We start from the raw sequence: 15,698 nt of genomic DNA, 5'->3' as shown, positions 1-15,698 counted from the left end.
TCTGTTTTTGGTAGGCATAGCACTTGCGACCACCACATCATGGTTACAGGGTTTAGTGTTTTTTATAGCCGGCTTTATATGTTTCGTTCCCGGTGCATATCATGTTGTTTACATTTATTTCGCTGTGAAAGGAAAAAGAGGATATTATTTTTATCATTTACCATTATTTAATTAGTAAAAAAAAAGAATTTACACATATTTTTTTATTGTATCTCAAAAAAAAACTCAAGACTTATATATACATATATTTATTTCTGCAATTCGAAAAAAAAGAAAAACCTTATCAACGTATCGAGTACAATACACATTATATGTAATGAATTTTTTTAAAGAATTTTATAAAAAATTAAACAATTTGCTTGGGAAAAAAAAAAAAAAATCAAGCTGCCATGTATTTAATGTAAGTTGTGTCTCATTGTTGCTAGTTAAATTATTGAGCTTTAATACACACAAACAAAAAAAATATTTATGAAAAATTATAATCTCATAATAATATAAAATTGTTATAAATACGTAAAGAACAATTTGAGTACCTGAATAACATCACAATTTAATTAAAATTGAATTTAAATTTTTTTTTTTTTTTTTTATGATAATGAGGTACTTTTTTCAAAGGAAATATAAATAATAATATTAATTATATAAAAATCATATTACTTTTAAATGTTATCATAATAGTAAATAATAATATTGAACTTAGTGAAAATAAATTTTAAATCGAAAACACTTAATTAAATTAATTATATTGTACATAAAATTATTGTAAATGGATTTTTTTTTTTTTTCTTTTATATATTTTTTTATAATTTGTGATTTATCAATTAATTAAAAAATTCTATGAAAGACTTATTAATTAATTTTTTTTTTTTTTTTGGGATTGTTTTATGATGATCGAATGACAGAGAAAAAAAAATTATTATGAATAATTATATTAATTTATAAATTTATAACTTATGTCAAATCATAAGTTTTTATAAGATGTAAAAATTCATAAATTTTTTTTTTTTTTTTTTCATCATTTAATTTAATAAATATATTGTTATAAATTTATTTTGTTATTGTAAAATTGACGCAAACCACGACTGATAATTTTGACTGATGTGAGTTTATATTTAATAAATGTGTAAAAAAAATTATTAATTATGAAAAAAATAATAATAATAAAAAAATTATTTATTAACGTTATTTTTTATTTGATCTTATTAAATTTTATCCCTTTATTTTATTAATTGAAATTAAATTACTTTAATTTATAAATTTACTTAATTTACCCCCACAAAAAAAAAAAAATAAAATTTATATTGAATTATTAAAATTTTCATTGTAATTAAATATTTTTAAATTAAATTATTAAAAAATAATTACCGATATTTATTGAAAGTATAAACTTATTATTAAACTAAAATAAATTTATATTCATCAATTAAATAAATTATTAATAAAAAATAAAAAATAAAAATCTTTTAAAAAGTTTTTGACATCACCTAACGTCATTAAAACACACCGAATACTAATATGCTATTCGACGAAACATAAAATAATAATAATAATATTATAAATTATTATTTGACAAAATGTCATATCAAACAGGTAAAATGTTCTTAAAATCTATTTACCAATTTTATTTTTAGTTTGTATTAAAAAAAAAATTTTTCTTTTAAATAAAATTAAATTACGCGATTGATTTAAAAAAAAGAAAAATTAAATTAGATATTTTAACCAAGTAGGGTTAGAATTCATAAAAATAATTTTGTTTACCTTGTTTTTTTTTTTTATTTTTTATTTTAATTATTATTATTATTTTTCTTTTCTTTATAGAAAAACTTCCGCAATTTGTAAAGAGTAGAATTTTAAAAAATTTAAATTATAGCCCTGATGAAAGAGAAGAACTATTTAATAAATTTTCAAGTCGATTTTTTAACATAGCATCAGAAGACATAGATAATTTTAGAAAAAGTTTTTTGATATTGGAAAAACAATCGGATAAAAAAAAAATCAAATTAAATAAAGGATTATCGGCAAAAAAATTAACGTACAAAGCTAGAAAAAAATTAGGATTGTATTCGTTAGATAAAAACAGTTTAAAATATGATGAGCTGTTACCCCTGAATGAATTATGGAAAGAATACATGAATGATTATTTAAATTTGGAAGAATTAAATGAACAAAAGTAAGACTACCTGCCAATATATATATATAGATAGATAAATTAAATTTACCTTTAATTGTAGTGTTCCGACAAAACAAAAACATTTGTTTTCAGTTACAAAAACAATCCTCATGATCCTAATTTTGAAACTGTCAATCAAAAACTATTCAGAGCAGATTTTCATGGAGCACAAATGACTGTCATTAGATCAAAATGTTATAGCCTTGTTGGCATAAGTGGAATTGTTGCCATGGAAACTAAAAACACATTTAAATTATTAGGAAAAGATAACATTGTTAGAAGTAAGAAAATTTACAATTATGTACCGATGAATTTTTAAACATTATCGAAATTAAAAAAAAAAAAATTATCATTTAAATTTTATTTTCAGCTGTACCAAAACCTTCGAGTACATTTACATTCATTTTAAACGATTACAAATTTAAATTTTTTGGTAAAAATCTTCAAGTTAGACCAGCTGAAAGAAGTTCGAAAAAAATTAAAAGAAATTTTATTCATGATTTATAAACCGTTTATTAATCGTTACAAAAGAAAAATTTAAATTTAATTTTAATTAATAATTACCCTTTATTAAAAATCATACATTTATTATATGTTGTTGTTGTTATTTATTCACTTTTCACTTTTTTTTTTTTCAAAATTTACTATCAGTTTATTGATAACAATAAACATAAAAATAATAAATAAATAAATAAAAAAAGAAAAAAAAAACTTATTTCAAAATTAATTAATTAATAAAAAAAAAAAAAAGAAAACAAAAATTAACTAAACAACATACTAATTAACATATTTTATATAAATCGTGAGCTTTTATTAACTATTTATTTATTTATTTATTTAATTCACAAATTATGTACATAATCCGAACGTGTCGTTTTATATTTTTTTTTTTTTTTTTAATTTACAAATTTTACCTTCATCAATTCAAGGGGGGGAGGATTCTTAAGGGGGGATCTGAAAAACAAAATACATTTATTTAAAAAAAAAGAAAATTATTATTATTATTATTATTATTATTATTAAAATCTATTTAAATGATATTTAATTATTTATTTATTTATTTATTTCGTGTCATCATTTCCGTATATAATATTTAAATATTATGAAAGACAGACGACTAAATGCTTTTTCACCATTTTTTTTTTTTTTATTCCATTTATTTATTTATTAATTAATAAAAAAAAAATGTTATTTATAATAATAATAATAATAATAATAATAATAGCAGTATTATTAAAAGTAATAGTAACACGGTAAAAAAAAAAAAAAAAAAAAAAAAATTAATTTAATATTAAATTTCATCATCTTAATCATCATCATCATCATCATAAATTTTTATACATACATAATTATTAAGGACACAAAATAAAAAATAAAAATAAAAAATTATTATACATAATTATTATTAATCTGACCTGAGTTTTTGTTGTTGTTATTTAAACATAAAAAAAAAAAAAAAAGATCCCAAACCCAGTTAAATTACCATTAAAAAAAAAAAAAAAAAATACATAAAATTAATATAATAATAATAATAATAATAATTAAATTTTTTATTACAATAAAAAGGGCAGATATTGTTTATATAAATAAGTTCAGCAGCCACAGACTTTTCCTTTTTTTTTTCCCTCTTTTTCCATTTTCTTTTCAATCACTCCTTCATTTTAAACATAATAATAATAATAATAATTTGCAAAGGTTACTCTCATCAGTTCCATGTTATTATTATTATTATTATTATTATTATTAAATAATTTTTTTAAAGCTACATACAAATTTTTTTTTTTTTTTTATTTACTTTATTTTTTTTTGGATTTATTAATTAATTAATTAATTAATGAGCTTTATAAAAGCATCGAACCTCCTATTTATTTATATATAATACAAAAAATTTTCTTTTCTGCTTTTTTTTTTAAATGTTCATTCATCACATGCGTATGAACGCATTGCGTACGTTAATTTACGTTGAAAACTACGTAAATGCGTATTTTTAATACAAAAAAAAAAAAAAAAAAAAAAATTAAAACAAACAAACAAACAAACGAACAAACATAAAAAAAGCAGAAATTATGAATCCTTGGAATGACGTACACATACACACACACACACAAAATAATAATAATAATAATAATAATAAATTTTCCCATACGATTTCATTATTCCGGTCAAATTTTTTAATAATAATTAAAAATTTATTAATTAATTTATTTTTATTAAATTTCATTTTATTAATTAATTAATTTATTTATATATATATACATAAAAAACGTGCCCTGGGAAAAAATATATGTGTGTAAAATTTTAAAGGATTTTAAATAAATAAAAAAAAATCCCCTTTGGTATACATAGAAAAAAAAAAAAAAAAATTAAATCCATCATCATTATCATCGTGAATTAATAAAACAAACGTTTATGTTTTATGTTTTATGTTTTTTTCATAATCATACAACAAAATATTTCGGGCACTTTAAAAAAAAAAAAAAAAATGTTTACAACACATTTACACAACAATATTATATTTTTATACACTTGACATTTTTTTTTTTTTTTTTATTATTTTATTTCTCGTATTTTTATAAAAAAAAAATTTAATTTTTAAATAACCAGTGCAGCCGGGGCATTATTATTATCATTATCATTATTATCATCATCATTATTATCATTAGGAAAATATCAAACATTTAAAAAAAAAAAAAAATTTCATTTTAATTTTTTTTTTTTTTTTTTTTTTTTTTCCAACACAAAAAACAATAAATCGATCCATCGATCGATCGATCGATAAAATACATAAATTAATAAATAATAATAATAATAATAATAATAATAATAATAATAATAATAATAATGTTTCTGTTTGTTTGTTTGTTTAAAAAAAAAAAAATTTAATTATTTATTTCGACTAGTTTTTAATTGTGTCAATTTTTTTTTCCTCATTGGATTTTTCATCATCATCATTATTACTATTATTATTATTATTATTATTATTATTATTATTATCATCATCCCCGTTGTTGTTATTATTATTATCATCATCATTACGGCTGCACTTATTAAACATAATTTAAAAAAAAAAAAACCCTATTTATATATATATATTCTATGTACAATTTTTTTTTTAATATATATATATATTATTAATAATGTACATAATTATTAATAAAAATTTTGGGCGGAAATATATAAGATAGATTATAATCGAAAAAAAAAAAAAAAAATTATCATTATTATTATCATTATTATTATTATCATTATTTCATTACGTCACGTAAAGAAAAAGAGATGGTGGACACGTTGAAAAAACCGTTAAAGAAGGAGGGTAGGAGGTGGGGTGGGGGTGGAGTTTGAAAAAAAATAATTTTTTAAACTTGCTCCTCCCCTTTTTCCCTCCTCCCCCTCTATCTCTCTTTCCAGTCCCTTCTTAGTATTCCTTTATTTCTCTTTCTCATTTCGAAATCGATTTTTCGTCCGTAATTAAAAAGAAAAATCATTCATTCATTCATTCATTCATTCATTTCCTTTGAATGTATATCACATAAAAAAGGACGAACGTAATTCATATATATTATTTGTTTAAGATTAATGCGTGTATATCAGCACGCGCACGTTATCAGTAGTGATAATAATAATAATAATAATGATAATAATTAATATGTACATAAATTATTTATTTGTTATTCGTATTTATATATACTTATAAATTTCACTGAAGATGAAAAGTTTTTTTTTTTTTTCCAATTTGTTTTATTTATTTATTTATTTATTTAAATTATTATCTATTAATATTTTTTCTTTGCAATTATTATTATTATTATTATTATTATTATTATTATTGGTGAGTGAGTGAGTGAGCTATTTTCTTTCAAATCGTAAATAAATAAATAAATAATTATTAAAGTTTTTTTTTTTTTTCTAGAAAATTTTATTTCCCATCGTTAAAATAATATTATTTATTTATTGTCCCGCCCACCCCTCCCTCCTCCTCCCCTCTACACATCCTCCTCCTCCTTTGAAATAATAATAATGATAAAATTAAATTTTATTTAATAAAATATAGGCTGTCGTTCCCCTCCCCTCACTGCAATTATCGATTTTCCACAAATTTAATAATGATAATAATAAAAGAAAACTAATTCAAAAAAACGGATTTGACGTAAAACAACAACAATAATAATAATAATAATATTAATAGAAAATAAAACAAATACTATATTCATTATCATCATCATCATCATAATCATCATCATCGTCGTTACGATCGACGTAATCGTTATCATTTTTAATTATGTCACTATTAATATTATCATTATCATCATCATCATCGTCATCATCATCATCATCATCATCATCATCATCATCATCATCATCGTAGTGATGGTTATATCAATCGAAAAAAAAATTTTTTTTTTTTTTTTTAATATTTAAAATTTTTTATTATTTTTATTATTTTTTTCCACCTAAAGTCAATATTATTATTATTTACACAATCGATAAAATAAAATTTAAAAAAAATAGTAATAATAATAATAATAATAATAATTAATAATAATAATAATAATAATTAAAAATTTAATTTACCAATATTTCAAAAAAAAAAAAAAAATTAGACACAAATAAATCTGCAACACCTTTCCGATTGAAAAAAAAAAAAAAATTATTAATAACAATAATAATAATAGTAATAATAGTAATGGTAATAATAATAATAATAATTAGTAATAATTAGTAATAATAATAATAAAAACCTGTAATAGACGCGATTCTGGAAAAAAGAGGAAAAAAAATTTAAATAAATCGCATTTTTTCCACCCTCCTCCTCCCCCCTCCTCAAAGGTTCGACCCCATGTTTTTTCCTTAAGAAAAATTCTATAAAAAAAAAAAATAATAATAATAATGATAATGATAATAAACAATATAGAAAAATAAAAAACCACTAAAATATATCGTTGTAAACGGACAGACGAAAAAAAAAAATAATAATAATAATAATAATAAAAGAGGTTTTTCTTTTCTCTTTCACGTTGAAATTTGTTGAATTTAAAAATTTTCCCCCCCCCCCCTGCAATTTTATTTTGCTCAAATTACATAAAAATGAGACGACCGACTGCCCCCAATATCTATCTGATTGTTCAGAAAAAAATAAAAATAAAAAATACATAAATTTCCCAATGCGTTATGATTATTTTTTAGTGGTAAAACACCAACGGCAACAGCAACAGCACAGAACAGAGAGCACAGAGGAGAGTGGTACAATGAAATTGATATGACAACGACGACGACGACAACGAAAAACGAAGGGGAAAAAATCGGATCGGATTAACCCGACATGATTATTTCATTTAAAATTCTATTATTAATTATTATTATTATTATTATTATTAATTATTTATTATTATTATTATTAATTTTGAAATGAAAATTTTGACAATCGATTTTGAAAAAAATGTAAATTATTTCATTTTTTTGTTTTTGTAATTTATCTTTCATACTCTCATTGTAATAAGAGCATTTTCCGTAATAATAATAATGATTATGATAGTAATAATAATGATAATAATAATAATAATAATGATAATAATTTGTTATTTTCGATTCAATATGATGCTTCAAGCTTTGAATAATGTTATCATTTCAACCGGCAGCCTAAAACAAATAAAATATTGCAAATTTTACGTTTAAAAAAAAAAAAAAAAAAAAAAAAAATTATTATTATTATTGTTTCCTTTCTTTCTCTTTTCTTTTTCTATTTTTAAGCAATTACTACACCAACAGACATAGACACACTCCCTCACCACCATTTTCCATTTTCTTTTTTCTCTATACATTTGTTTTTTCCCGGTTTTTTTAAAAATAATTATTAACAAATTAATTGTTCACTTTAATTGTACATATATATATATATATATAAATAAGAAAAAAGAAAAAAAAAAACTCAAATGCAATAATAATAATAATAATAATAAGTAAGTAGAAAAAAGCACGATTGATCCGTTTTCAAAATAAAAAAAAAACGAAAACAAACAAAAAAAAACTCATTCAATTTCTTTCTTTAGTTTTTTTTTTTTCAATCTTCGTCGCTGAGGGGTTCATATTGTGCCGATAAAAGGGGAGCAGGTTCCGAACTTCTTTGCGAAGTGTTATCATCTTTGTTGACGGTCGTCGGAGTTGACACGACGGGTTTCGATGGCGTCGGACTTTTCGCGCTTGCCGCCGTCATCGCGTGAACCGACAAAGCCGAAAAGGGATAAGCGTATGTTGAAGACGTGGGCGGTACGAAAGGAGAAGAAGAAGAAGATGAAGAAGAACTCGATGATACCGTTACCGATGACGTATTGTACACAACTAATTTGTTTATGTCGTCCTGCTTGGCTTCGTCAATGACCATATCTCCGGGACTGTCGCTTCTATCCTTTCCCATGGTCCCGACTCCGACTCCCGACGTTTTTTCCTCGCTTTCTTTATCCTCCGACGTTCTCATCACTTCCACTATTCTATTTTTCACGTAATCTAAAGGAGACAAATGAGATGGTTTGTCCGGATAGTACCTGTACGTACAAAAAAAAAAAAAAGATTAGAAAAATCGATTTGGTAAATAAATGATTGATGATTGGCGTTCATTCAGAAAATTACCTTCCACCCCATTGTTCGGGAGGTGAAACGGGTTCGTGAAAGGGTTTGCTAGCTCCCGCTTGAGACTGAGCTATTCTTATAATTTGCCTTTCGTCTCCCTTATCCGGAGGATTTTCCCGAGGAGGTTCGCTTTCTTTCGGCGGCACTCCAGACCTTCTCAGCTTCCAATTGTGTTGATCAGCTATCGGTATCCCTGAAAGTTGAAAATTTTAAAAATACCTTTAATAAAAAAATTCTAAATGATCCCAACTTATTATGTATATCCGATACCGATCATGTACCTTCGGAAGGAACGTGATATTGAAGAGGATAAGAACTTCTCGTGAAATCTTTTGTAATTATCGATTCAATGTGTTCTCCTAACGTCAGTGGTTTTCCCGAAGGTTCTCGTTCGGCAGGACTTGGAACTCTTTTCATCGGAGACACTTTACCGTTTGTTTCGACGTGTTGAGATGGACCATCTCGATGAAATCCCTATTTTGGATTTATTTTGAATTAAATTAAAAAAAAAAAAATTAAGGGAAAAAATTTACTTTCATATTTTTTTTGGCATTACCTGAAACAAACGATCCCCGGGCCTCGTCGACGTTTGACTTTGCGAATTTGGATTTCCACTATCCGAACTACTCTGATTGATTTGATGAGTTATAATAGCATCAATAAGACTGGCTGCCGTCATTGTTGAATCATCACCTCTACTAGATTGACTGCCAGCATTTGATGGACTGATTTGAAGCAAGGGGAAAACAGAAAAAAAAAAAAAAAAATGAATCTCTTGTTGTGGAAAATAAACCATCGAGGACATTGATTAAATTTAAAAATTACCGAGTGTGGGATGGAGAATCATTATTGGGTCTAGAAATTCTATCTCTTTGGAAACCACCTACTAAAATTCTAGTCGCTTCCCTATCTCTTTCCCTTTCACGTTCTCTATCTCTTTCCTCTCTTTCTCTTTCGGATGAAGCCCTTTGTTGAGCATCACTAAAATTTTAATAAAATCATGATTTCAAGTTAAAATTCTTACTTGAAAAAAAAAAAAATTAAATCAAAACTCACATAAAAGCGGCTAAATGATGTTGGTGTCTTTGCTTTTCGTAATCTAATCTCGTTTGTTGCTGTTGTTGCTGTTGTTCCAATCGAGCGTTTTCATTACGAATCTGCTCCATTCTAGATTTATTCTCGTAATCTATTCGAGCTTGTTCTGGAAAGAATTAAAAGTACGTAAAAATTAATTGATGACGTAAAAATAAAATGGCGGTTTTGCAGTGTTAAACTCACGCTCAAGTCTCTGCTGTCGACTTTCGTATTCCATTCTAGCCTGCTGCCTTTGCATTTGAAGCTGTTGCTGCATTTGCATTTGTTCTCTTTCTCTCGCCGCCGCCTGAAAATAAAAAAAAAAAAATGTATTTTAATTAATTTAAATTAAATTAAATTAAATATCGATCGATACCTGACAAATTTATAAAATCCATACCTGAAATCTTTGCTCTTGAGCAAATCGTTCTCGTTCATGATTTTGCCTCGCCAATCTTTGCTGATCTCCTAATCTTTGCTGTTGCTCTGCCACAATCCTTCCTCCGACTTCGTTATTTGAAACTCTACCTTGATGATCTATTATTCTAGAGGACGATAAAGAGTCTACCATGGTTTTCCCTAAGCCTTCGTGGTGCGGCTGAAAAATAAAAAATTTTTAAATAAATTTTTCAATATATAATTAATTAATTATTTAAAAAATAAAGTTATTCATAACGATTTTACCTCTCTATGACTTATAAAAGGTTTTTCCGACGCATGAGTACGTTTTTCTACAGATGGAACAGGGAGGGAAGGTTGTTGAACTGCTGCTTCAACTAATGAACTAAAGGCTTCATGTCCCGGTGGCGGGTAATGAGGCTTACCAGCAGTATTTCCTCCACTGGGAGGTCTAGGTTGACCCTTTTAAAAATACAAAAATAAATTAACTCGTTTACATTTTATTTTTAACCTCATGAACTCATATAGGTTAAAGAAAAAAGGGGGAATACCTGAGAAGTAGGGATGGTATTATGTCGTTGAATGACTCCTTGTCTTAAAGGAGGAGGAGTTGGACTATCGACTGGGGATCTGCTAGGCAAGTACATTCCTCCCGGCGGAGAATTATAATACATGGGAGATGAAATACCTACTCCGCCTCGAGGTGAAGGGGAATCTTGTTTTTCATTGCCGGAAAGTGCAACTCTTCTTTGTCCATGCATCTAAAAAATTGGATATCAAACGTTGTAGAATGTAACTCCGTTTTTTACAATATGAAGTCCTTTTTATAAATACCTGTTGTGAGGTGATATAGTCGCTCATAATAATTTGTCGTGAAGAGAGTTGTTGTTCAATAGGATATGATGTAGGTTGCCGGGTTGGATTTGTAGGATACGGTGAATTAAAAGCGGATGAAGCAGATGATTGACTTGGAGATGATCCGTAAGGGTAAGCAGACGAAACTGGTTGACCAGGATTATTTGGGCTTGGATTACCAGCCGGAGAACTTCTTTTAAAGTACTCGTAGCTGAGCGGTTGTCTCTTGTCGTTAGGCCCTAAATGAGATCCATGGTGAACCGGAGTTCCTTGGGTAATTGATCTGAAAAGGGCAAATTTCATTCAGTAGCAAATATCTTTTTTCTAATTGAAACACTAGCAAACAATACTAACCCTCCTTCCTTATGCGTCTGCTGTTGAGGTGGCATTTGACGAAGTAGCCCTTCATATCGCGGTCCTCCCTGCAATGGTGTTCCGTGTGTTATAGAACCTCCTTTACCACCTGGTGGACCCGATACAAGCTTAGGAGATAATTTGGATTGCATTGTTGGTAATGGAGACTGAAAAAAATTATGATTAATATTAAAACACTCACAAATATTACATACAACAAACAGCCCTTTATAAAAGTTTTTTTTTATAAAATACCTTGGCTATTTTAGAATGCGGTTGCCTCGTGTGGGGGGACATAACCAAGTGAGGAGTAACAGACGAAGATGAAAATACAGAAGGAGATTTTGATATACTCCTATTCTGATCGGAAACTTGATGAGAATGATGGTAATAATGTTGCTGTTGTTCTCCGACTCTTGGATATACACTTGCACCGCCTAATGACAATAAATAATATCGTTTTAATTTTTATTAAAAATAAGTAATTAATAACATTTTAGGAAAATTTAAAAAAAAATAAATAAATAAATAAATAAACTAACCTTTACAAAGAGGAGGAATATTAAAATGATGGGATGGAGAATTTTGATATCCGCTAGGACAATCTCTCTTTTTAATAGACAAATCTAAAGTTTCAGGTTCGGGTTCACGCCGTTCTTTCAGTGCCTGCTGAACCTGAACGACGACAATACCTTCCTTCGGGAGATCTGAACTTTGATTAACTATATTTGGCGACAGTGACGACTCTTGATTTCTGTCATGCGAATTTACAATCTGAAAATGAATAAACAATTTAATGCATTTATTTGCATTCCAAAAAAAAAAAAGAAAGAAAAAAAAGATTGATTTTCTTACTGAAAGAGTCGCCAAAGAATCAGATCCTGATCTTTTCACGAACGATAAATCTTTGTGGTTGGATTTCAATATGGAAGATATAGTTGGAGGTGCAGAGCACGAAACAGTAACTCCCGGAGTTTTCATTAAAGACTTTTCAATTACATTTGCCATTAAATCTTTTACAGTACGAGGAGGACTCGGAATCGGTCCGTTTTGTTGTTGCTGGTGTCCGGTGGAAGGGACAGCTGTGATAGAGGTGCCGGGTAGATGGGGATACGTGTTTTCACTTTCCCCGCCACCCTGTCCCTCATCAGCCGTCTCCTGGAAACAATGCTGCAATAAATGTATTTTTCAACTCTCTTCTAAGCCCTTTTTTTTGTATTTCATTATAAAATCACAATTAAATATCAACACAAACGACTAAATTTACCTACTAAATTCTTTTTGGTAGGTAAAATTTGTATGAGAACAAACTATTAAATAAAAAATGGGTAAACTTACCGTAGCAGAACTATCGTAATCTTTTTCCGGCCGTGGTTCGTTAGTCACTTGCGGTTCCGGAGGTCTCAAAACTGTCGTTTCATCTTTGCCAGCAGGAACTGATAAAGCATCAGTTCCTCTATTCGGACTGCAGGCACTGGCAGTGTCACTCGAATCGTGATTTCCTGCTGGCATTTCATCGCAACTAGACGTGGATGAACCGCTTTCTTCTTCATCGGTAACAGCCGGTTTTCGATCCTCTCCCAAATGTGCCTGTTTTAAATTACACATTAAAAAAAAAAAAAAAATTAAATTTCCGTTAAAAAATATTTCAAAATATTCGATCACACTTAAAACGATTGAAAGATTTACTTTGTTATATTCTTGAACTAACAAATCGAGACCCAATTTTTTCCGACAATTAAAATAAAAGCTTTTACACTGATGATGAGTTTTACTACCGACTTTTTCAGCTATTTTCGACCATGAAATTCCATATTCCTTTAAACCCCGTTTCAAAGCTTCCGTTTCTTCTTCCGTCCAACGCAACGTTTCCTCTTCCGTCGCAATGTGGGGAGTGAGTCTTCGCGAAATGCGATTAAAACAAGCTGAACAACATTTCGTTAAATTGGGTGGTATTTCTACAAAAAAAATATATATATATATATATCGAAAGCTTAAAAATATACATTTTTAATAAAGTATGAAAATTTATTAAATTTTTTTTTATAAATAAAATTTTAACTCACGGAATTCAGCAATTATGGGATCTTTCACTTCGGCCGAAAGTTCAGACCATTTGCTTGGAAGGGCTCTTAAACGTTTAATTCGTCCTTTTGAATTCGGACACGTGGGTAAAGGACACGTGGTGCAACGGGATCGCACAGCCTTACATCTGCACGTATTACAAACCCTTCCCCCGGGGGGAATATCACTTTCCGCTAATCCGTACTCCGAAGCATGTGTTTGTGGCAGGGGTCTTGAATGCGTAAAAGTTTCTATAGTTGCTTTGCAAACGACACATGGATGAGATCCACCTTTTTCACCTGGAATTCAAAACGAATTAAATTTAATATCCTTTACAATGAAAGGAAATTCCCAAAAAAAAAAAAAAAACAAGGAATTAATAATAAACGATCACTAATGCTTAATATATATATATATATATATTCAAGCATTATAAACGAATATTTAAGCTTGGTTATTAATGTTTCGACGATCAAACATAACAAACAAATTTACTTTGACACACACACACACACACACATTGATATCATCAACACTTTCAAATCTTTATTAAATCCCTACGATTAATCATAATGTATTACTACAACAAAATAATAATAATAATAATAATAATAATAATAATAATAATATCGACTTGAAAATCCAAGTTTAAAGATAGATCAAGTACCAATAGTGAATATTAGTGAATATTAGATGCATTCGTTACAAATTAAAAAATTTTTTTTTTTTTGTAATTGTAAACTTATGACAACTCGTCCTTAATCCTAATCCTAATCTTAATCTTAATTAATCTTAACAAACACTAAAATATATAAAATAACACCCTAACACAACATATGCAAAAACTAAAAAAAAAAAAAAAAAATTTTTTTTCCCCAGCATTAAATTCTTTTATATTAAATTTAATTGAAAAAGTGAAAACATTTTTCTTTTTTTTAAACCATAATTTTACTTTTTCCCTAAAAAAAATGTAAAATTTTTTTCTCCTAAGGTACATAAAAAGATAATATAATAATTAAATTGATTAAACACAAAAGGGAAATTGCCGCATTCCCGCTACAACTTCACCCTTTGTTTGCTTCAAGAACGGTTAACAACCTCCCCAGAGGCCGTCACCAATTATTAACCTCCTCCTCCTCCTCCTCCCTCATCATACCGCCCCCGACCCCGCCCCCTTCCACAACTCCTTCCTAGGCACTTTAATTTGATTTGCATATGTTCAACAAAGGAACGACGATGATGATGATGATGATGATGATGATATCTTTATTCAATTGTTTTAATGGGTTTGTTTCCATTTGCGTCAAAACAATTATTTTTCATTTTTTTTTTTTACTACGTTTCTATTAAATATATGAAATTAATATTACAAATTGTTTTTGTGCCTGTTTATAAATAATAATAATAATAATAAATAAATAATTACAAAAATTTCAAAAACCCTAAAAAAAAAAAAAAGGTTCATCAGATCAGCGTTTTAAATTTATTCGCGATTTGGTTAAAATTTAAATAAATTAAAAAAAATAATTTTGGAAAAGAGAGAGAGAGAGAGAGAAACAATCAATTCCCTTTCCCCCTGTCCCTCCCCTCCCCTCCCCTCCTCACCCTTCCCACCCCGTAATAATTTATTTAATAACTTAATAATAAAAAACGTTTTCATCAGCAATAAGTCAAAATTGTACAAAATACATTTTAAAATCTCCACATGCATCTCTCCTTTTTCCACCCCAAACCAACCAAACAACCAAACAAACAACCTGCTACACACAACCCCCCTCCTCCTCTTTCACCCTCGGTTTATATATATATATATACATTTTACAACAAATTGCCAAAATAGCATTTTCCAAAGCAAACAAACAAAAACAAAACAAAAAAGGCGGTTAATCGTTTTGCTGATGTCAAGTCACGTTAAACAACAGCAAAAAATTCTACTCGAGACCTAAACTCTTTTAGCTTTTACTATAATTAATTAATTAATAATCATCAACGACTTTACCGTTGAAAATTTCAGCAAAAAAAAAAAAAAAAAAAAAAAACCTGTCGCGGAAAATCTTATTACAACACGTACATATTTTTTTTTAATAACAAGACTAAACATCAAAGGAAGGGGGAGGGGGTTGAAAAGGGGAGGGGGAAATTAAAAATTAAAATAAAA

At 27.3% G+C, this 15,698-nt stretch overlaps 3 protein-coding genes across 3 annotated transcripts; 1 reads left to right on the top strand and 2 right to left on the bottom strand.

Annotated features, from left to right (window-relative positions):
* Positions 1 to 1,574: 1,574 nt before the first annotated feature.
* On the top strand, positions 1,575 to 2,677 carry Phum_PHUM254230 (Ribonuclease P protein subunit p29, putative; the record flags this gene model as incomplete). The annotated part of the gene is made up of 4 exons (XM_002426416.1): positions 1,575 to 1,590; positions 1,819 to 2,170; positions 2,264 to 2,451; positions 2,541 to 2,677. 4 exons carry the CDS (start codon positions 1,575 to 1,577, stop codon positions 2,675 to 2,677), a joined length of 693 nt encoding a protein of 230 aa, XP_002426461.1.
* A 5,551-nt stretch (positions 2,678 to 8,228) lies between these two features.
* Phum_PHUM254220 (uncharacterized protein) lies at positions 8,229 to 10,439 on the bottom strand (the record flags this gene model as incomplete). Its single annotated transcript, XM_002426415.1, has 8 exons — positions 8,229 to 8,709; positions 8,795 to 8,987; positions 9,076 to 9,268; positions 9,351 to 9,519; positions 9,620 to 9,775; positions 9,851 to 9,995; positions 10,073 to 10,175; positions 10,269 to 10,439. The coding sequence occupies 8 exons, from the start codon at positions 10,437 to 10,439 to the stop codon at positions 8,229 to 8,231; spliced, it is 1,611 nt and encodes a 536-aa protein (XP_002426460.1).
* Positions 10,440 to 10,537: 98 nt separating this feature from the next.
* On the bottom strand, positions 10,538 to 14,755 carry Phum_PHUM254210 (uncharacterized protein; the record flags this gene model as incomplete). The annotated part of the gene is made up of 11 exons (XM_002426414.1): positions 10,538 to 10,729; positions 10,819 to 11,028; positions 11,102 to 11,405; positions 11,477 to 11,643; positions 11,732 to 11,913; positions 12,025 to 12,250; positions 12,332 to 12,634; positions 12,815 to 13,066; positions 13,142 to 13,434; positions 13,543 to 13,839; positions 14,707 to 14,755. 11 exons carry the CDS (start codon positions 14,753 to 14,755, stop codon positions 10,538 to 10,540), a joined length of 2,475 nt encoding a protein of 824 aa, XP_002426459.1.
* Positions 14,756 to 15,698: the final 943 nt, after the last annotated feature.

Source organism: Pediculus humanus, genomic scaffold, assembly GCF_000006295.1.
Source record: "Pediculus humanus corporis 1103172107629 genomic scaffold, whole genome shotgun sequence".
Classification (NCBI taxonomy): domain Eukaryota; kingdom Metazoa; phylum Arthropoda; class Insecta; order Psocodea; family Pediculidae; genus Pediculus; species Pediculus humanus.
Note: the sequence above shows the minus strand (reverse complement) of the source record. Positions and strands in the feature narration are given on the sequence as shown.